Source organism: Nomia melanderi, chromosome 7 (genome assembly GCF_051020985.1).
Source record: "Nomia melanderi isolate GNS246 chromosome 7, iyNomMela1, whole genome shotgun sequence".
Classification (NCBI taxonomy): domain Eukaryota; kingdom Metazoa; phylum Arthropoda; class Insecta; order Hymenoptera; family Halictidae; genus Nomia; species Nomia melanderi.
The window spans coordinates 7972667-7997039 of NC_135005.1; the positions used below are offsets into that span (position 1 = coordinate 7972667).

Sequence of the window (24373 nt, forward strand, 5' to 3'; positions counted from 1 at the left end):
TCGAACAAGATGCAGCTGAAAATGCGCATATAAATTTTTCCGATTCTGTTTAATACTAAGACAACCAAGCGTTTAACATGATTAATATGTAGTATTACAAAAAATTCATATAAGAATGATTAAATAGCTTTTAATTCATTCATTAATATAAAGCGTAATATGTAATCCTTATAAAAATTGTAACAATAGGTTTTTCTCAATTTCCCCATATATTGTGATTATAGTATTTAAGTGGAGAAGTATTTTTTAAATCATTTTGTATGTTTAATGGTTTTAACTGTGTATTGCATTCCGTTCCCAATCGGAAAATTAACTTCGGGTGTTCTATAGTAGAATAAGTTAAGCAACACTTCGAGTTGTGAGTATGTTGGTATGCGTATGAAGCGTCCATATGGGAATAGTTGTAAAATGTAGTAAATAACATAATCTCATAGTAACATAATAACATAATTTCATTATCATTCATTTAGTTATTAAATATTTTAAATCTGTCAGTGAAATATATTTATTGAGTTTTTGGAAAATAATATAAAGAGGTAGCTATTATGCTTAAGTATAGTAACTGCTATGTTTATTAAGTTAGCAGGTTTGAATAGATGCAGTGTAAATTTAATTGAACATGAAGATATTTATACACTGGTATAATTTTGAATTTTAATTACAAAGAGAGGTATTGCAATGTACAAATAAGTGAAAAATGAAACATCTGTTAATTTATTATTAAATTATTATGGTTTTTGGTTTGGTGCTGTTCACTCACAGACCTACCTCAACCCCACCGATGTTAAACAGATTGCCGTAGTCAGGCGCATCTAAGCCGCATCGTTTGATCGTTCATTATTTACGACAAAAATCCTATTCTTAGTTCATGATTTTTGTATAAATATTTTTTCAAGAATTTTAAAAGAATTTCATGCTTATAGTCCCAAAATTTCCTCTCGAATCTCAATCTTTATCTCAAATCAAATTCCTACTTCAAAAAAACTTACAACCGAGAAAGTGAAGACGCTTAATTCAAAGAAAATCAAGAAGCTCTTGTTACCAAAGTTGCTAAAGTCATCTTCTTTCCTTCACTGAGGATGTAAAGATTTCCCCTCGTGCCCCAAAATTTCTTCCAAATTCCGAATCAAATTCTCACTTTAGAAAAAATCTCAACTAACAGAGCTAACACACCTACTTCAAAGAAAGCCAAAAAAGCCCCTGTTACCAAGGTCGCTAAACCCACCTTCGCATCCACAGAGGGTGCAAACTCGGTATCCCAAAACGCCCTGATCCTGCGGCTGATTTTTCACTGAATCTCCGTGTCCCTTCGACCCGTGACAAAGAGGCGTGCGTGTGCATCCACACATACGTATGCAGGAGGCGAGAGGCGGCTGGGGACCGAAGGAAAGAGAGGGAGAGAGATCCCGATGGCCTCGGCGTGCCAACTCCGCCTCGCGAGGCGCGCGGCCACCAAGTGAAAGTGGGATTTTGCTTTCTAGTCGTGGCCAGTGACAAGCGCGCCGTGCTCGAGTGAACGTGTCTCGTTTTCTTATCCGTGTGCGAGGATGCTGGGTCCGTTCGTCGTTCGTCGATAAATCGTTCGCCGTTGTCGACGTGATGAACACCGGAATCTGAGGACCCGAGCCGAAAATCCAGCGGGACCGCGTATCCGGACGATGACGGTGATATTCTGACTGTTGGGCGACACTGCCGCCGAGACCTAGCCGCGTTCTTGCGAAAGGTGCCGATAGTGCGCGAGTGCCTGGTTCCGAACACCGACAGCCTCAAGGGAAAATGTCGAGGCGCGAAGGGAACGTCGGCCGGCCCTTCGAACCGATCCCGACTTGCCTGCTCCTGTTCTGCTGCTGTTTCGTTCTTGTACGCTGTCAACAGGGTATGTTTCCTAGGGATTGAAAGGGTTTTGAAAATAATTGTTTAGAACTGTTACATGTCGGCGCAGACTGGAACTGTTGTAGAGAAACGAAGTAGAGTTGCAACTGTTACTGAGTGTATCGGTTGTCAGCTATATTGATTTTGGTTCTGAGGAACTATTATTGTATATTTAATTCTAATTCTAATTAGAATATTTATAATATTATGATTCAGTTATTGTTATAATTAATATATTTCGATTCTCCATAACTGCTTCAAGGACCGGATCCGATATCACAACTGTTTTCAAGCCGTGACGTTTTACTATTAACGCGCGATGCACTGTTTCGAAACTGCTGCAAGCCTCCAGAAGTCTAAGATTAACTAATCTCGTCCGCGACGCGATTTTCCGCGGCACGAATCGCACGTGCGATCTGTTCTCTTAACACTAGGTTTACGGAACGCGAACATTTTCTTGCATATTGAATTTTGTAAACATTACTTGGTCAACATTTATGTCGGTTTTGATTGATGCAATGCTTCCTTCTTAAGTCCTTAATTTCCAAGATCTAAACGACCATCAATTGTTCTAGGAACAATAGAATAATCCGTGCAATAAACACTCGTAAACCTAGTGTTAACGTCTCCATACATGTCGAAACACGCGGCGATGTAGGCATCGCTACAAGCGATGGGTTTGAGTCTTTTTCACTTTTTGTTTGAGTGCAACATGTACCATGAAACGTTGAAAGACCTAAGCCCATCACTTGTAGCGATGTTTGCACTGCAGGTTTCAATTTTAGGCCAAATGCCCACAAATTCGCAGGAAAATGTCGTAGCGATGATTGTTTTGGAGTATAAGGAAACAAAGTTCTCCTGTCCCACGAAAAGAAGCATACGAGAATCTTACGTCTCTATTCTTCCAAAAACAATCGCAGCTAAGACATTTCCCCGCGAACCGCTCGTGTACATTTGACCTTATCCTGGTCAGCTGGGATCCCCGTGACGTATAATAGTTCAAATATATTTTTAATTCTATTCCTGTGACGTATTTTAGTTAACGGTAATTTAGGAAAGGAATGATTACAGTATAGCGACAGATGGAAAGTGACGTCTTCGGTGAGCAATCGTTCCCTCTTTATAAAAGTTCCTTGTTCACGATTACACATACCGTATTCATTTTCTTAAGGTTTGCTTTCGCGCATGACACCGTGTATACCGTTGAAAGTGGAGATAATTGATTGTGGTTTTGTTTCTCTTACTTCGATTAAACCAAAAATTGTTCCCCAACTATCAAATCTTTCTAAAATAGATTCTTTTAACTGTATATAGGCATGTGTGACTTTGAAATCATCATAAATATATTCAACGTCATTCTAATTTCAAAATTACAAGGTATATTCGTTAATATTGATATTTGTTAATTTTATACTAAGTACATTTGCTTATAGTCGCGAAAAAACATTCGCCCTACAGAGGGTTAATTCGATTGATTCTCTGATTGATTTTTTTTTATGAACTCGGGGGCATTTTCAATGCAGTATTAAATTCTACATGTGCAAAGTATTAACAGAAATAATCTTCGGAAACGAATCTTCAACGATCTTTGAGAGACTGAAAAGCGATCCCAGGTGTGCCGGAGGACACCGCATCGCGTCTTACGGTAACGCTGCTCTTTTCCAGTATCGTCTTTCGGGAGTGGCGGCAGTGAGGTGAACAACTATTTTGTCGGACACAATATACTCCATTTCGCGTTCTGTGCGTCTGGTAGCGCTGACATCACGCGACACCGCGATCCTTTCACGGGTACAACGCGGAGGAGGCTCGAACGTCCTCGCGGAGCCGCGTCACGGATTTATGGGATTCCCTTGTTGAACTTTTGCCGCGTATTTTTCGGTTGCTCGTATACATGCATTTTTGGACCTTATACTTTATGAGATTGCGACTAAAAGACCTATTAACCAGTTAACTGCGTTTGACGAGTATACACGTCATCTTAACCCTTTGCACTCGATTTATTTTCAATGTTGTTGCGTCTAAACTCGTATTTATTTTCCGGAAAATGAATTAAAGTAATTTACAGCGGTAGAATTCGACGTTCTATACTTATTTTATTTATCATTATTTTAAAAATTAAATTTTATAATTTATAGCGATAGAATTCAACGTTATATATTTATTTTACTTATTATTATTGTAACAATTAAATTTTATAATAGTAATAATAAATCAAATAAATCTAGAACGTTGAATTCTACCGCTGTAAATTACAGTAATTTATTTCTGTAAATGTAAATACAAGTTTACACTTAACAACATTGAAAGTAAACCGAGTGCAAAGGGTTATAGATACCAATAATTGCCAAATAAAAAACTATAAATCCGCCATTTTGACTGTTATAGTAGTTCTACTGTTAAGATATCAATTTGCGATCACTTGCTCGCACTCTTTCCCATCAAATCGAAGGTGTGAAAACACACGGTGGTCTTGACATCTTATTTTGGGACACCCTGTACAGAGCATTACCGGTTGATTCACGATCGGGCCACGGAGTTTGTTCAACCGTGACCGTTCGAAACGTTCCGTACGATTTTGACGACGCAACACGGGTGGACGTCGGGTAGGTGGTATTATATTCGTGTAATCCGCTCGGTTGTCGCTGTGTCGCCGTCACGATCCGCTTGCCGCAGCCTTTCCGAAAGCTTGATTCCGTATTCCCCGTGTTTCTTTATACCCGATGGGCGTGAAATGTTAATGCGTCTGCGATGAAAATCGAAATGAAAGTATTGTGATGAGACTGGATTGTTTCGACGCGTCACCAGCATTTCTTTCGCTGGCCTCGGTTGATCGTGATATTTTATATTAACACGGTGAATGCCACACGATTCCATAGAGCAAAATACACGAAATGGAAAGAATACAATATTAAATCATTTGATAGAATTGCATTATTATTATTGCATATTCGTCAAGCTGAATGTCACCGCATTAGATAGTAGTATTTATAATATAGAAATGTTTACAAATAATCATCGTTCGATTGAATGAATTGTAGTCATTCGATCTTTGGGGGTCACCGGTGACCCCCACGGCATTCAACGTGTTATCCCCTTGCCCCATGATTTATTTCTTAGCTATGATCGACGAAACTACTTTATCGTTAATAATTTATTGGGAAAAGATACAATTTTTATGCTTGTCCTACGTCTACGTTGACGTCAAAGGTTAACAATTAAATTTCTCAAATTCAGTTTGAAATTTTCGTCACGGGTCTGACACGATGTTGTAGGTTAACCCTTAGCGGTCGAATGTCGCCGTAATGGCGACTCGGAGTTTTCATATCTCAAAACGAAAGCTGTAAATAAATAATGTTGTTATTCAAATAACGAGGAATTAGTTTTGAGAATAGGATTAGGATGTCGCATAGATTGATACGTGATTTTCTTGTTTTTTAATACTTATGAGTTCGTTAGATTTTCAGTCCTTATATGGAAAGAGTTTCGTTCGAACATTCGTTCGCAGAGTGTTAACCCGTTTGCATCATTAACACTAGGTTCATGGGCATTTATTGTACAATTTATTCTATTGTTCCTATACAAGTTGCTGTTTGTTCATTTGGATCTTGGAAATCAGAGGTTCAAAAATAGACAATTACGATACATATTCGTGCAATTGCATCGATTAAAACCGATCTAAACATTTATCACATGGTGTTTATAAAATTCAATATGCGTCAAACTGACGCGTCGAGTAAACCTAGTGTTACGCACTTATGTGGTTTACATAAAAAAGCAATCGACCGTAAGTATAATAAATAAATGGAATACAAGTGCAAAATTTTAATGACACTGATGTTTAGCGTTTCTCGTGTAGGTTAAAATGATTAAATTTAACTTGAAACAATTTTTAAATTAATTTTTCAAATTATCTCTATTCTACAATCAAATGCAATTTTATACCTACATCTTCTTTTCTGGTCACTCGTTTATTTGTGATTTCTAATTCTAATGGTCAATGTAAAATTCATGTCGAATCGTTAGGTTTTCTAAATTTTCTTAATACCGCCTTTCAAAGATTTATTTCGTGGACCCTTGAAAAATGGAGCGTCCCGTTAATAAGACGAAGGATGGATGACCATCGCGCAACGCTGGTTTGCATTCCCGGGCCGGCGTGCACGGCACGCAATACAATGGAACCGCGATTCCATACGCAAGTTACGTGTGCCGCGATAACGCAATTGAATCTCCATTGTTGGGCGTAATAACAAGACGACCGGCTATCACGATTTCCTAAAACGGATACATCTGATTCGACATTGTGGCCGACGTAAAGTAGAATTAAAATTGATGCAATTTGCGTATTTTATCCCTTCATTATTATCCATTGTACGGGAACTATGGAGGATATCGAGAGAACTGTAAATACAGAATTGACTTCTATAAATTTCATTCGCACATATTTATGTTTATTTGAACTTCTTAAAATCCGAATTGTTGTAAATGGTTACGAAATCTTTCGATGAAGCGTGAATATTTGAAACGGGAATTTATTTAATATTAACATCATTATGTAGACACTGATCTGAATGAAATTTAATTTTTGAATTTTTAACTTATCAGTGTTTAATTTTTCAATTTTTCAGATTTCAATTTTCCTTTTTAATTTGCATTTTATAGTATATATATATATATATATATATATATATATATATTTTGCATTTTTCGTAAAGGAAGTCAAATCAGTTTCACTTATCTCATTATTTAAAATCGTTGCACACGATGTCGTCCAATTAAGGAAATCAATAATCTTCTCTTAGTTATACATTCTTCGTATTCACTGAGTGTGCACATTACATTTTCTTATTCCGTCCAATTAAATTTCATTTCGTTCGTTTCACTTGATTCTGGCGTAATTACTTCATTAGAATCACAGATTGAAACAGTTGGAGTAAAAAGTGCAGATTTGCAATGCAAAACGCGCGCAGTGATAGCGAAACTTTACATGCTTTCTTTTTAATCGCGATCTCGGAAACCTTGTTTCGATGATTGGGATTACAAAAACATAAAAAGACGGGATTCTTTCCAGAGGAAAGTGAAAGACAAATCGTTGATTTCTTATTTGCGCACCAGTGATCCGAAAATATTTATTCATTTAGTTTTTAGGTTGTCACATTAACAGTAAGGTTATTAGTGACTACCAACAGTTGTATACACAATTGCTTATTGAATAATGATACAGTAATTATACAAATAATCAGAATATAGTTTACAGTGCATACAATTAATATTAATAGAATATACATTTTACAGAACAGACCGATGGTACATCGAGTGCACAATTCACAGAATTCTCAGTTGCAATGAATCCAAGTATTCAAATATCTATTTGATTGAAAAACATCAACATATTATGCATTCTGCCGGAATCATTCGAAATTAAAGTAATCCTAATAGCTTTCGCTCTAATAAAGTTCAAGAAGCTATACAGATTAAACAAAAAATTAATAAATCTATAAGTATTCAATTCAAATAAAAAAATTATTATCTATTATAAATTCTATTAGCCTTGAATTCCAGACCAGCACAAGTCAACCAATCAACATTTCGAGAATATCAATCTCACTTTACACATGTATCTTCGTTATGTGCAAATAAGCGAAAAACAGTTAAATCAGTAATTCACACAGATAACGTTGAAAAGTGGACTTTACACATTACGTGGCGATTTTTAATATAATTAACACCAAATGTCCCGCGGTCGGTCAAATGACTGGTTTTAAGATTTAATTTAAAATTCTGCAGTTTTTCCCGTCCATTTAACATTATATATCAATTTCTATGTTCTCCAATTAATCGGGTTTTCAATTTTTGTCTTTCCTACTGTTTCTATTTCTAGTAAGAAAAATTTGTATAATCAAGTATTTGACTAGTTCCGGTGGGAATAGGTATATAAAGTATCGGTATGTTTAGTGTTAAATAGTTCTGAGTATGCTAAAAACAATTAAATCAATAACTCACATAGGTAAAAAGTGAACTTTTTGAAATTCAATTCGTGACTTCAATTCAATATCACAGCTGACTTTTTCGCGATCCAAAAATAATGTTTCGAGTCGACCGCAGAATGTAATCCGGTCGGTGTTCGTGCTCCTTTTTTTCTGACATCTCATTTCGCGTCGAATCGCGGCGCTACGCTGCACGGAACAGGGACCAAAAAACTCGGAAACGTGAACACCTCGCAGATCAACGAACAGCCTTTGAATACCAATTTTATGTAAATGTCGAGTCATATTTTTTGTAATATGCAGTGAGAGTCAAAATTGTGTATGTATTTCACAAAATGCTTGGAATGTTTCAGAAATATTTTACTGGTAAAACACGAAACAATATTATGATACATGTTTTTCGGCATTCTATGTAAATGTATAGTATGCAATGGAATATATTGTACGGATATCAATGAAGAATAAAAATTTTTTTCAAAATTAAGTGCTTCGAGGAGAAAGATAAATGTAAGTGGAGCTGTAAACATGTAATCTTGTAAATAAGTTGCACAAAATGATAATACAAAGATGAATAGCTTCGTTACCACTGATACAAGAATATGATTGTCGTCTATCACTTTTAACTGAATAAAATATGACTATTTATCCTTATATTACAGTTAAAATGTTAATGTTAGTTTAATTTTATCATATTTCCATGAGAACATAACAAATTTCGTAGAAGTATGTATAAAAATATCTATTTCCATACATTTCCTAACATTATGAAACATTTGTGAAATCTTGAAACTAAACTCATTTCAAAATGAATCATCGTGGTTTGGAAGTTCCAAAATGATTAATTATTTCACTTTTCTTGGAATAGATCTAGGTAATTTAAATAAAATTACTGAATTGTCAATATATATAGATATATTAACAAAATCATCAGTAATTTATAAACAATATTCTTTATTTTTGGTATATATAATTCTACACCTTTTTTTATGAAAAGCTAAAGAATAAATCTTTACTAGAGCTACAGGTTATGTTATTCAAATTCTTTTGATACTACCCGTAGAAAGATATTTACGAATTTTGAAATGAGACAAATCAGAAGTGAAGACATTAAATCTGCCTTTTTATGAAGAGAACAGAAATTGTGATTGCTAGAGTTTATTAAACCCTTCGTTTTTTACTTAAATATTCAACGTTTTCTAGTAGGCTATAGATGACAGCTTTTAGAACTAACTTAAAGAGAAATCGCACATAAATTGAGAAATTAAGCTATTTTATATCGATATTCATATATTAATATATTATAGAAAATTAAATATTACATATAAAATTGCATACTGACATTGTATCAAATCAAATAGCTACTGAGAGTCGTCTGACAGTGCAAAGGGTTAATATTTATTGTAAACTGAATAAATACACGTGAATTTCGCGCACGGTATAAATAGTATTACGGAATTAGTAAAGTAAACGATCAAGCTTCTTTCTCATCTGAGTCATTAGCCTTGAAAAAGAAACTTCAGAGAAAGTTCGTGTCAATATGCACAGCGATATCAGTACAGCCTTATAGCCTTGCACCTAATTTTTTCATAGCGCGTGTATTCTCAACGTCATCAAAATTTTCACGTGTCTTGTCGGCCACAATTAAACAAGCATTACATTCTAATCATACCTAACTGTGCTACAACAACATTCGCTAATGAAAAGTGTAATTGAAGTCGTCGCCAATTAAAAATATTATTAAATTTAATTGTATTCTACGATTCATTGTACCCGTCGTGTTTATATTTAACATAAATGTTTACATTTCAAATACCTAATTATCGTTAATTAGCTGAACGTATTGGGTTGACGAATAATTTCGCAAGGATATTTGTCAAATTAATTAACTGCTAATTTTGGTCCCAGGGACCGAAAAACAATATTTAATATTAGAACAAATCTGATCAGAATAAATGTTGCTGACCTGTTTTTCTGTTGTAACTGACAAGGAAATTACATAATAGAAATCAGAAAGAATGATTTCTTTCACAATCGTACTTGATAATATTAGTATACTTTATCGTTAATATTTTATTTCAAAACCAGAAAAGGATTCAAATGCTTATTCTGTGTCTACGTTCTCTTTAACTATTAAAGCGTGATAATAGTAAAGTACTAAACAAGTAATATTTCATTTATATTTTAAAAAATCTACATAACATTTAGATTTGTAGAATTCGGTGGAAAATTTTCATCTCGAGTCCGGCTCGTATTCTAAAAGAATGGGTTAAACAATGTCATGGGTGGATCTAAAGACACGAAAAATCATTCGCAAAGCGAATTTGTTTAAAAGAGCCGTGGGATCGTGTTTAGCCTCCGTCTTCACTAACATTGTAGGCCAGAAAATGGCGTGATCGTGCCGTTTCGCTGCGCGCAACGCTTATCCCGCCCTTTTACATTCACTTCGGGATAAGAAAAGTTACGGTACAATAAGCGCAAAACGTGTTATTTCAAAATATCGTCATAACCACGGAGGTGTGCGTGCTGCGTAAGCAAACACAGGACTAGGACGGTGAAAGAGCCTTCACCGGCCGGGGCCGGTCAACTTCGGTTGTTCACGTGAATATCTATTTTATCGCGGATTATTTTCGCAGAAACCGGAATCAAGGGAAAAAAAGTTTAACTCGGCCGTTACAGGGTTTGTCAAACGAAAGACAGCGTAAAACCCTTGATAATCTTTGTTGAATTCCCCGTTTTCATCGGTTCCCGGGCGTTTGTTTACGCTATAGAACACGCAAATTCTGCAACTCGAGTCGTAACACAGTTACAGGCGCGCGTAAACACCGAGCGTGATACCAACAGAGAAATAGCTGGCAGCTTAACTCCGGATATGCAAATTCTCGTTTTCATAGGTCGCCTAGCGAAAAGCGGAATCGGAGGAATATTTATCTCGCGTGTACGACACGCGATTCGGAAAGATAAGAATAATTTGAACGCGTTGTTAAGCTTTTAGCATTGACGAACAGGAAATTCGTTGTTGGAATGGATATTGTATTTATAACGATTTCCTGTTGACAATACTTTTCGTTATAAATGTTCATGGATTTTTTATGAAACGTCGATTATGATATTTAAAATTAGCATAATGAAGAATCTTGTATGAATTAAAGGAACTGATATATTTTATTTGTATGTTTTATGTGTTGATACTTTTATTGAAATTTAATACTGAATATTAATATAAACTTCAATATTATAGGATTGAATTTAGTGTTGAATATTAATATAAATTAATTTTCATCACAAAAAGTCACCCGGAATTTTGAACGAATCGGATATTTCTCACTTCTTAGCTTCTTGCTTATAAAAGGAAGATTTTTAAGTTTTTTAATAATTCTTTCACTAATATTTAAGCTGAATGTGTATTAATAAGAAATCTATGGAAAAACACTGATTCTAAGTTTTAACTCTTAGTTCTTGGCGGTTAAATTTGAACTGGCCTGATTCGCTTCGGTTTGTCTTATTGAATTTTTAATTTTATAGTTTTGTTGTGTTCGGTGGAATGGATTAACGTGGCTAAAAATATTGTTTGGTGGATATTTTTTATTAGGAAGTTCCAGACAAATTGTAATTCCTGCCGAATGTTTAGTTTTATTGTTTCCTTACGTTGAAACACACCGCGAACGCGTAACATTCGAAGTCTGGTCTCGAGACGCAAACGCAGAAACGGTGAACGCGATATCGGCAGTGAAAGGGTCAGCCATTTTAATCGATTTGAAATCGCGCGAGGTCGTACCTATTTATGTATCAGTTGTTTATACAAGAACCCAAAGATAATAGACAAGTGGTTCAGTCGGTGGCATGCATTCGTAATCGACACGATGGAAGAAGTGGAAGCATTCTTGCATTATTATCTCGCTTTTAATTATCCACATTCTTCGCTGGCTAATATACATACACACGTCTGGTTAGATTGAGTGGTATATACTGTGTATTTATAGAGTAACGTTAGTTAACGGTTTCGTAGAATTGTAATGTAGTAATTTTCGAGGGTATTTTCAGTTGAAGTTAATAACTTCGTTAATGTGAAAGCAACTGCGTTTCGCAATTTTGATTTATTTTGTAATATTTTAAAATTAAAATTACTGGAACCTTTGTAATATGGACATACTGAACTCAATTCTCGTATCGAAAGAAAATTTAATTATTATATTGCATTGCAAGACTTATTTTCACTGGTTAGAAAGTTTAATATTAAAGGAACGCATAAATATTAATTATAAATACAAGGGCGTTTTTACAAATTACGATTGTGCAAGGAATAACTTGCAGAGACAATGAAGTGGCAACAGTACGCTGCAATCGGGCTCAGCGAATCGGTGAAAGCGGAAACCTATTGAATAAAATTTGTAGACAAGTGCTACGTGTATCAATTGTATTCGACGCACCTTTTAACATTTGGAAAATTATTACTATATTATTATAATTGTTATGTATTATTAAGACTAACAAACAGAAACAGACGAGCAAACTATTCGTAAATAAATCTCATTCGATAAATTAAAAAAATAAATAAAAATAATATAAATCGAAAGAATTATATAAAAAATAAATATAAAAACGATATATATGAAATGAAAAATTAAAAACAAATTATTAATACACTTTGGATGTTATTAACCCTTTAGTTCCCGGTGGAATTTTGAAACTGCATATTTCAATATCAGTAAAATACGAACCAATGGAATAATCGCGAAGCCATCAGTATAAAATAGATATAGTAATAACTAGCTATTTTATTGATAGTTAGAATAGCAATTTTTATAAAAATATTTATTTTCGTTAAAAATGATAAATTAGTTAACGTATATTGTGACAATAAATATATTTTCCTTAAAAGTTATTTATGGCCTAAAGGGTTAACGCGATGTTTATTGCAATCTCGCAGGGGAATGAAAAAGCCGTAATCAGTAGTTCACCAAGCAACCATAAGTTAAGAATTCGTGTGAACGTATGTGCTGAGAGTACGAGCGATCAAGTCGAAGGACGATCGAAAGGAGAACGGCTGCACTCGGCCCATTATTTACAACGTCGTTGCCTAAGCCTGGCACGCGTGACTTCTCGCTCCTTTCGTGTACGTACACCCGTTAGAATTCAACCAGATACTTACTTACTTCCTGCTGCCTCGATCGTGAAAGTATCGAACGAGTTCCACTGAAAATACGAACTGGCATTTGGTCGTATAATCGATTTCGAATTACGTCTGCCTTCCCCACGCGTTTAGCGGATATCAGTTTCGGATACGATGACTGGCAAATTTGTTCACGTTCTTTTTTAACTCATATTAACTTTTATAAACATTGCTTGGTAAATGTTTCGGTCGATTTTGATTGATGCTGATGTGTAAATATGTATCATAATGGTCTACTTTTACTGCTAGAACTATCGAACATTTAATACGATTGATGTATAATCCCTATAAAAATTGTAGCAATGGATTATTTTTAGTTTTATCAGACATTCGTTATAGTATTTAAGTGAAACTATTTATTTCCAAGATTGTTTCGAATATTCAATGCTTTGAAGATGTCAATAATTGCGAAACAAAACAAACCGAAACCAGTTATTTTGATTGATACATACTTCTAGTTAAATTTCTAATTTCCAAAATCTATATGAACGAATATCAATTTCTCTAAAAGCAGTAGGGTACAATAAATGTCCGTAAATCTAGTGTTAATTGTATATAAAACTTTAAAGTTTATACATTGAAATTAAGAAAAATGTGTTGTAGAAACACGTGAAAAGATAACGATGATAAAGAAATATACGTTGAATAATCAATTCTTGGGTGTAATTGTTGCGTGGAAAGTATGTGAACAGATTTGTGAGTCACTATGTCTGTTGATTGGTTGTTACTTGAGGACAAAGATTCTTACAAACGAACACGAATTGCGCTACTCTGTGACAAGTTTCATATTTTTAGCAAAGAAAGTCAAGTTAATTTGTTCGTGGTTCTTTATACTGCTGAAAAATAAGTGAAATCGTCCATTTAGAACTCTTTAATTTATTATCGGACAGAGTCAAACATATTTTTGATTAAATGAGAAGATTAAAGAGTTATATTTACTATTTTACTGTCATTTATATTTTATTTAATACTAGAATAATTTAATAATAATTGCAACAATTTAATTATTAAGGTATGTGTGTCTCAGTGTTGTTACTGAAAAAGAAGATTCATTTGTAACCTATGAATTTTTTTAACCAAAAGTTTATCAATTCCGTTCAATAATAAACAATATTAATAAGTATTATACAATAAATTGTAGAAAAACTTGTGTTTATTTATGATTCAATTGTTGCCAAATAATATTCCGAACGATAATACTATTTTATAAATACGAACGCCGCTGCGGTACACTTAAACGGGAGATTTCAACGCGTGGCGAAGAGAGACTTCAACGCGTGGCGAAGAGAGACTTCAACGCGTGGTAAAGAGAGACTTTAACGCGTGGGGCAGAGATTTCAACGCGTGGAATAGCAGCATGCGCTTGCATACTGGTTCGAAGCGTAACGTTTCAGGACACTTTTATATAATTACTACACGAAATATTAAAAAGCTATAATATTAATTTCATTTATTAATAAATATTTGATCTTGATAATACAAAGCCGCTCTATAGTTGTTTTCAATAAAAAATGTATACTGTATCAATTTTATTTTCTACACCTACAAATAGTTCCATTTCTTTGTTTTCCATTTCCATCGTCAGATCATTCCGTTGTTACAATAGAAATCTGTGGCTAAAAAGAACTTATGTTGACGAGCAATAGGATATATGGTATTACGCATATACAATAATTTGCATTTCTGTCGACAGTCAATCACGTGTATTTTCCCGTAAGAAAATGTGTGTTACATTAACACGGTAACTATTGACGCGAGATATAACTCGCGATTAGTGAACCGCATCATTCTGATCTAATTTGTGATGCATTCTACCGAAGACACATTAACACGCAATAAAGCTAAATGAGTTTAAGTATCTGCTATGTAATTTTCTTTAAAGAGGCTTCGAGAATGTTTAGCGAAGACTCTATTTTCCACTTGATACACGCGTCACACGCGATACATTGATGAATTCAAGAATTAAATATAAACTAAGCATTTGCAATTCCATATGAAAATTTTAGACGAAACTGCAAATTAACGCCTTGTCCTATGATTTCTTTCGCTACAGCGTTTGATAAAACCTCTTTATTGTTAATAATTCACTAGAAAAAAAGGGAATTTGCTACATATGATATGTCCACATCTAATCCCAGGTTTAAAGATTGATAATAGAAAATTAATATTTCATTTCAATTTTAAAAAGGTAAATAGCAGTTAGATTCGTTGAATTCAGTTTCAAATTTTCATCATGAGTCTGACACGATATTATAGAGCAGGGAGCAAAGAAGAATTCAATTCCGAATCATTTTCATTCATTAAGAATGAAATATTGATTACTTCAATATTAAATGAAATCAGCTAGGTTGATTTACTCGGGAACAAGGTAATTATCGTTTAAAGGAAAATATTATTTCACCTTTTCTTGTAGCACGGCTATCGTTCGACTTACGCCACGAGTTGCGAGATACACCCTACAGAATGATTACGTAACAGAACCCAAAATAAGCTACCAGTTCGTAGCATTTCCCTTGTTGAAGGAAACGCAGCGAACCGGGTCGAGTTTGAAAAATGCAAGTGAACTTTACCAGTTTGGATATAAACAGGCGAGCGTATCCGACGTTGCTTTAAGTACTATGGACGCATATATGCGTCTAGCGAAAGTTACCACTATGGACTATGAACGCGTATGTGTTTTTCGATCTTTTTTATCTAACATGTGTCGTATCGACAATTATAAGTGTAAGACATTAATATACGCGTTTCTTAACGTTATTTAATTTAGTGAAACTGAGGAATTACGATTATAATTTAATTGCAATTTACTTAATTGTATGAATTACCATACTTCATCGATCTTTAGACGACAAGCTAAGCAAAAAAATATTCCGTCCACACGGAACGTTTCGGCTGGGGGTAATCAACACTCAAAGGGTTAAAAAGAATTCAATCGTGCATGAAGCAACAGGATCTACAGAACCTTCGCGCGATCAACGAATTCAGGCAGCGTACTTTCCGCCTTAAAAGTGTGCGTGTAACGGTCGTGACGTGGTTATATTTCAAGGCACGGCCCGAGATTCCGCAAACGTTTCGACGCAAGTGGTCGAATCTTATTTGCGGAGAAATATTTTAACAAACATTCGACTTTATGTTAAGATATTAAGATTATATTAACCGTTTGCGTTCGAAAAGCACCTCTCAGTCGCCATCCAATTTGACGCAGCGAAATTATAAAATTTTAAATTCAATATTTTAAATTTTGTGTAGCGGATCGACATATGAAACATCGTAATAAAGACCTGTACTTGATTTAAAACAACAAATTAATAAAAAAATATCTTTCTTTAATCATGAAATATACATTTAATGGATGAGGGAAATGAGATTTCATTGCATTTTTCGGAATTTTAAATTCATTTAACTGGAATTGCTTATCTACTTTATTATAATATGTATAGTATGTATTTACTTGCAAAACTCTGTAACTCTAAAATCAAAGTATAAGAGAATCTTGTTACATCGTTTTGATTTCTTTTGTTTTAAAGTAGAGTAATTTTAATAGATTACACATTGTTAAGCATTTGTAATTGAAAAGTCGATTAATAGACTTGCGGTAGAAAAAATGTTAAGTTTGTTAATTTACTACTCTTAAGTTGCATGTGTTAATTTTAATTGCATAAAAGGCGAACGTTATTTGTTACCAAAAGAATAAGTTTATTGGAAACTGTGTAGTAACATGTGAGAATAAAATGCGATTATTTTGCGTAGACAGTATAATTACTTGAATATTGACAGCGACTGATAACAGCCGAGCAACGAGCATTAAAAAGAGAATCACGAGGCGAGTGAAAATTATTCGCTTCCTTCTCGATACGAAAGTTTCATCGATTTCCACGTTGCACGCACGACCACGAAAGTGGAGCCTACTTTTTCCAATCGAAAGCTAGGAAAAGCCGGACACCCGCGTAATTATTCTCGGTAACACCTTCGAAACTGTCGTTGGCACGTGGTTACTCTATCATTTCCCCGTAATTAATCAACACTGGAACCACCTTCTTACATAAATTGTAACAGTGCATTTATCTAGATTTTAAATTAACTTACACCTTCGAATGTAAATCAACTGATGTAACAATTTCTTAAAAAACGCATCTCCGTCCCTTTAATAATCGTAATTAAATAAAACAGAAATTCCAAATGGATCATTTCGATCTATCCGATAGTTGAAAAATATATAGCGCTTATACAAGATTATTGAAGTAGCCATTTCCCCCGGAATTACTTTATCTAGAATGAAAAGTAAATGAAAGGTAAAAAAATATATTATATAAAATAAATAATTACTTCAACGCTGTTTCGTCAAATTCGCAAAGAATTGGAACAGTTCGAAATTGAATGATTATTCAACGCGATCGCGTCACTGAATGGAACGCGGCGTGCACGTTGGACGCATTGTTTTTGTCCAAATTTTCCACGAGGATGGGAGAACGAAATACATAATTTCCCTTTCGAACAAACGGCCGTTACCAAACACGGGGGAACAATGCTGGAAAGTGTCTTCGCTTTCCTTCGGAGACGCCATCGGGACAGTTTCTCACAAAACGCGTGTGTTCCTCGAACTATAAAGCAACTTGGTCGCATGCTAAGCAATAAGCACGTAGACCGTGAACGCTTATGTAAATTTCCACTAAATGGAGACTACTGTCTCTAAAAAAATTGTGTATTCATTAGTACATATTCATTAGACAATGGATTTTATGCATTTATGACAAATATGTAAGCATGGAGTGTAAAATGGAGGAACATTTATCTTCAACTTGTTAAAAATTTTGGGGAAAAATCAGATTTATAGTTCGAGAAATTTTCTGCGGTCGGATTCACATCTTTCTCTTAGTTTACCAGCTTTCACCCTTAGTTTACTTTCACTGATTACCGTTCAAATTTTTTGAAAAATTACAATTTTTTATTATTAACACGTTGACCGCCACGAAAATTTTGAACGTTTTGTATAGTATCCCCAATTCCTTTATAACAAAGGAAAATAGCGTTAAAATTAGTTTTTAACAGTTTAATAATCATAGTCCTGAAGGTGCACGATAATTTCATTAGTTGTGCTTTTCAAGCAATGTGGAGGCTCTGGTCAGCGGTGCCTACCGTGGCGGCCAACGTATTAATTTGTTTTTTAACGTTTATTCTAACTATTGCCGTTAGAATAAAATTGACGTTGTTTTTGTCTTTTGAAGGAACAGCCGAATCTTGGGATAGGTTTTCGCGTTTAATTCCCACGAATTCGGTGTACGGACAAGAGGAGAAAAATGTCTCCCCCACCGGAAGCCCGGCAGAGCCATTTTTACGCTCCTTGGACGAAAACAATGTCATGGAGACGTCAAAGACGAACGAGAAAAACAATGGCCACGAAGGTGTAGAGGAGGAGGAAGCTTACGAGGACGAGTACGAGACTGAATCGGACCCAAAAACGGTTTCCGAGAAATCTAAGTCCTCAAAAATCACCGATAACACGGCAACACGTAAGCACGAGTCGTCCCCCGCTTTGTCTTCGAAAGCCGAGGACACATCCAGGGATGAGGATTATATCGAAGACCCGTCGACAAGCCAATACGACGCGTACTATTACTACGACGATTACGAAAGCAATAATAGATCGCGATACGAACCTGTAGGTAAGATTAATGAAGCTTCGAGCAATTATTGGATGTGCCAATCAGTAATTTTCTGTTACCTTAAATAGAAAGTCTAATTTCTATGTAACGCTAAAATTACTGAACGATTGGAATTACTTATTTGTAATTTTTCATAAAAATTCGAAGAATACGTTTCTTTTGATTCGAAGGATTTCCTTGATTTATATTTGTACAAGTACAAAAATTTAATAAAAAATCCTTCGTAAAAACGGTTTCATAATTTAAATACTTGCAAAATAAAAATTCTAAAGTGCGTGTAATTTCATCAAAGTTCACTTTTTTGTGAATTAATGATTATGGCAAATGGATTACTCAATGAAACGGGTTTACACAGTGAAATTAACTTGATACCAATCAAAAATGGAATTAAAAAACCACGAAAATTTATTAGCCGTGACAATATCGTGAGATCAGAGTTCGACAACGTGAACCACATTTAGCCCACATTTTTCTTCTGACGTAACGCGACAATATCATACAATTATCTTTCTAAACGTAAACCACCTTATGTAACTTCGTTTCGTCACACGTCGCTTGGAGAACGGTGCGCGCTCCGCGTAAAGCGACACATAAGGAACTTACTGTTATTAAAAAATCTTTCTTCGAATAAATTTTAAACGTTCTTATACTACTCCATTTTAATCGAAAATTTAATAGGATAATTCATAGATTCAATTCATAGATTAGGATAATTCACAGAATTACAATTACAATTGATTTTTTAATTTGTAATTTCAATTGTCATTCTGTAAAAAAATAATCAAAGTTTATTTAGAAATCAAATTTAGACTTCCCGTTCTCTTAGTTCTCACTTAAATACGTTTCAAAGCAAATACGATCATCTCCCCCAGAATTACCCTATATCTCAAGAAAAAGTTTCCGAATCTACGTTTACATAAATAATCTCTTCTCATCCTCACGGATACTAGGTAGTAAAGTTTAGCCATCTATTTACCTAAAGCATACCCTAATGAACTCAAAGTGATTCTCAAATAGGGATTCACATAGGAAAAATTAATTCGATTTTTCAGCGAGTGCCGACAATCTCGACTATCCTGACGCTGAGGAAGAAGAGAGAGAAGAGCAGGAAACCAAGGAAAAGCAGAAAGACGAACTTGCTAAAAGGCCAGCGAGTATTAAGCACGATTCTTCAGAAAATGAAGAGGACGAAGAACCTGTTCATAAACCGATCGTGAACGATACTTCCTCGGATCTTATCGAAGAGAAGGATCTAGATACATTAGTCTCATTAACGAATGCTGAAGAAGGTTCCTCGATGGAGGGCAGCCATAAAACCTTCTCATTCATTGGACCACCCGGTATGAGGACAAACGTATCAGCTGATAGTTCCATTCTGATCGGCGAAGCAGTGGTGTCCGTGGTGACGACGAAGAGCGTGGTGAACGGCACAATATCCGTTCCAACGACGTCTCCTCCGACCACCATAGAACAGGTACCTAAATGATCTTCCTATTCTCTGAAATATTCTCTTCTAGATAATTTCGCAGCGAAAATAAGAAATATTGATTAACTTTATACGCACTGTTAGGGTATCATACTTTGTATTAAACAATTTTCTATTCAATCTGACAATGAGTAGAATTGGGAAGAAATTAATTTTTGTCCCTACGATGTATTTCTCAACCATGATCGATACAGCTACTTTATCATCAATAATTTACAGTACGACCCCTGTAATGTCATTAAAAGATCGTCGAAAATAACTATGACAGTGAGATTTTCCATAAGACATTGATACAAGACACGAACCAACTTAATACAAGTTGGACCAGTATTCAAAAGGGGAACTTCAAATTCGTAAAACAAAACCTTGTGACACGGAATATTTTAGTCGCGTTATCTGCTCTATTGAGAAAAAGAAAAAAACTTTAAACTAATTTGAATTTAAAAGAATCCAGTAGCATTTATGCTTGTTAAGTTCTATTGAAAATCGTCACCACAAGTTTAACATGTTATTGTAAGACAAGGGGTTAAGGAATACTTTTAATACTTAACATTTCATAGAAAATACCAAGGGTTACATGTTATTTTCGTTTAACCAGAGTTTATAAAATTGTTGTGACTATTGGCAACTTGAAACAAACGATTTTGAAATGAAACGAGCAAAACCGTGGGACAGGTCGCTGCGCCGCCGTCGCCCTCGACCACAGAGGAGCCAGAGACGACTGTTACGACGGAGGACACGTCTAGGATCTTGGCATCAGTCCAGACCAGTCGCAGCATATCCGGAGCCAGGTTCCTACCGTTCCCTGTCATTGATCGCATCGAGCCGATCAGTCCGAATGGCGAGAAAAAAACCTCGCCGCCCCCAGAATCCACAGAAAGTATCATCGACAAGCTGGACAGGGTGCAATCGGAACTGTCCAGTGGCATCCTGGTTGGTGGATTCCGAAATACCGGCAATTCTCTACAACTGGACGTTCTGCCTGATAGGGACAAGGGCAATAGAAGAAGATTCACTACCACCACCATAAAGACGCCGGTCATCAGCAAGTTTGTACCGAGACGTTACAACGATAAAAGGACAGACCATGGCTATGTCACGCCGAAACCGAAAATTGAGACTACGCTGGATAGCCTCGAAGGGCTTCTGCCACGTGATTATGTTGCGAAGAATTCTGGCACCACTTACGCACCTTTAAAAATCGGTTTTAGGTTGGTATACGTTTATTTCTTAACTTTTTGAATGCATAGTAGAGCATTTGTGGAATTGAAGATTTCGAACTGGTAGAAACAATTTGAAGTTTTTATCATGTTGAGTATGTAATTTCAATTCTAATTGAGATTCTAATTTCAACTGTAATTTTAATTTTAAACTCTAGTTTAAAGTTTAGTTCATTAAAAAATTCTTCATTGCCTTGCGACTATCTTGATCTCTTCAGTTTATCAAACTCTGATATTTATTCGGTAGTTTTACAAAAATGAATTAAATGAATCCAGGTGGCCCTCAAAGAGCACCACGACATCAGAAGCAACGACAACTCAACTCGCTTCTACCACAACTACCACGACGACCACTTCCGCTCCGACCACGAGAAAGACAAAGACGAACACGGCAGTACAAGACATCAGCGCCTTCCTGCCACCCGGTTACAAATTGAAAAAAGAGGAGGCAACCGCTACCGAGAGCTCCTTGTTAAGCGACATTTTATCCAAATCAAAGGTAGACATATCGTCTCTGTTGCCACCGGATTACAATAAGAAGAAGGACCAAACAAGCTCAACTGCGAGGAGCGTGACAGCGACAACGGAGAAACGCGCGGAGGCTTCGACGGAGAAATTGCCGGCGGACAAAACGATACAGGACTTGTTCGCGAAGTCCAAGTTCGACATATCGTCCCTGCTGCCGCGTGATTATGAACAAAAGAACACGAATCTCACGCCGGGACTGAAAGACGTTGAAAAACACGTTGACAATTCTACCAAGTCGTCCACGACGGAGTCCGCGTCATCCACGACCGCAAAATCTGGCGGTTTGAAAATTGTATTTCCCAGCAGACCAGGGGGACGAAAGCCTATTCATAAGATCACTACTCCGCAACCTCCTCGCGGCGAAGCTCCAGGCGCGGTTACACCGAAAATACAAAGAGGATGGCCAACCAGGTAAGTTAGATATTGCAATTGTTCTCGGTGGAGAATGTTAGGGAATAAACCTGAAACATTTATAATACAATTATATATTTCGCGGAAGAAATTTAATTTAATTTGAATTAGTTGCATTTTAGTTAAATCAACTAAATTCCATATGAATTAACTCAATTTTATTTTACTTGGATCAACTTAGTTTAATTTGAATTAACTTAGCTTCATTTAATTTGAATCAACTTAATTTCATTTAATTCAAAATTGAAATTACAGAGCTACCACAGAATTCACTGGTTGGCCTACTCCATCCACTACACCGATATCTATAGAAAAATTGCTAGAGGCTGCCCGGACAGCAACGATTTCGTCGATGAACGCGTCGCTGATACCAATAACCGAGGTAACATCGAGCACCTCAACTACGACTACAACGACCACGACTCCGAGGCCCACTACTCCAGGAATCTGCGAGCAAGACTGCGAAGTCGCGGGAACGATAAAGATAATTGGTAACACAACCTGGGTACCGGAATTACTTGATCGAAATACTCAGGAATGGCAGAATCTGGCTAACGAGATTGAGCAAGAGGTAATCGCAGTTGTTTAGTAGATATATATATATATATATAATTTAATTTTTATAGATTTTGAAACTCGAGCATCTTATTTTCTCTTCGCAGATGAACTTCATATTTTCCAAATCGTCCGTTTTAACGAAATGGTACAAGAAAGTGCGAATCGATTCATTCAGGTAAAATTTTATGAAAATTATCTTTTACTGGGAAAGAAAATCATGTTACAATTGAGTTGAGAGATCACTGAAATAATAAATTTTTTCTCTGAATAATGATCATCCAATGGTTACAGCAAGGGAAGTATATTAGTGGATTATTTCGTGGAATTAGCAAACCTGGAGGAAAAAATCAATACGCAAGAGTTAAAGGTTATTTTCCATGACTCATTGCGAACGTATAACACGAACAGGTGGAACGATACAAAAGTCAGAGATTCGATAAAATTGGGCTCATTCATAATTGATCCAAAATACACGGATTTCGTTGGTGTGTTATTCTATATATTTATTAATTTGAATTATTTAATTTTTAAAAATGTCATGTGTCAACGATTAATGATATGACTAATGAATATACCCTTCTCTTTAGTGATACCGAAATATACTACTCCTAAGTACATTGAGAAGGACGACAAATTGATACCACAATGGGCTATTGCTGTAATCGTAATCGGTGTTGGTGGATTACTTTTTATCATTATATTTGGTGTTTCCGTTGTAAGTAATTATCATGGCAGAAAATGTTATATAAATGTAATATAAATTACTGTATAATTAATTATAATAAGTATAATAGCAGATCATATATATGTTACCAATAATTTTTAGCTCTTAAATCGCCATAATGGTTCTAAGCTAAAACCATCCGTATCCGCGATCTATGAAGAGGAAGTAGCAAAAAATATATCGTCCCATAGATCCACTGACTATTCAAAACCAGTTCACACGATATGGACTGATCCTGATGTTTCTTGGAACGATAAGTCTTTTGAATCAACTTCCAATAAGGTAAAATCCCAAAATGTTTCCTATAGTTATCCTTCTATGTTATAAAATCTTTTTGCTTAAGACATAAAAAATAATTTATTTTTTATAATTGATCAATTTTGATAAATGTCGAATTGCGAAATACATAAATATAATACATTTTACTTTGTTTAAAGGTACTCGTCGAGAAGTCGTTTCAAGACAATAAAAAGTATAATATGTATGATAGTTGGCGATCGGAATGGAATGGTTACTATTATAATGGGTCTCACGCCAGCAGCAAATATGATGGCTATGACAGTACAACGAATTTATCAAGTCGTCATCATCCTGATTATGACACGAATTTCTAAAGTTGACGGTAATAAAATGAATTTTCTATCAACTCTATTCTTATTTAATTTATTGAGTGCCTTAAATATGTAAGTCATCAGATTCTATTATACTAATGTGTATAAATTTTTCGAACAACGAAAAGCAACATACACATTATGAA

General features: G+C 35.2%; 1 protein-coding gene across 3 annotated transcripts; it reads left to right on the forward strand.

Moving 5' to 3' along the window:
- Nucleotides 1–1425: 1425 nt before the first annotated feature.
- LOC116424403 (uncharacterized) lies at nt 1426–24230 on the forward strand. Of its 3 annotated transcripts, none has more exons than XM_031970751.2 (11): nt 1426–1876; nt 18258–18689; nt 19742–20163; nt 20851–21386; nt 21672–22334; nt 22590–22905; nt 22997–23067; nt 23184–23377; nt 23480–23607; nt 23719–23898; nt 24054–24230. In XM_031970751.2, the coding sequence occupies exons 1-11, from the start codon at nt 1777–1779 to the stop codon at nt 24228–24230; spliced, it is 3219 nt and encodes a 1072-aa protein (XP_031826611.1). In that variant the 5' UTR covers nt 1426–1776. The 3 variants fall into 3 exon arrangements, with proteins under 3 accessions (XP_031826611.1, XP_031826610.1, XP_031826613.1); XM_031970750.2 differs by having other exon boundaries at nt 1430–1876; nt 18252–18689; XM_031970753.2 differs by lacking the exon at nt 18258–18689 and having other exon boundaries at nt 1432–1876.
- The last annotated feature ends 143 nt before the right edge of the window (nt 24231–24373 follow it).

Excerpts from the sequence above, each read along its gene's own strand:
- LOC116424403 (XM_031970750.2), top strand. The coding sequence starts at position 1,777 with ATGTCGAGGCGCGAAGGGAACGTCGGCCGGCCCTTCGAACCGATCCCG. Across the intron at positions 1,877-18,251 it reads TCTTGTACGCTGTCAACAGG|GAACAGCCGAATCTTGGGAT; the intron begins GTATGTTTCCTA and ends TGTCTTTTGAAG. Across the intron at positions 23,899-24,053 it reads TTGAATCAACTTCCAATAAG|GTACTCGTCGAGAAGTCGTT; the intron begins GTAAAATCCCAA and ends CTTTGTTTAAAG.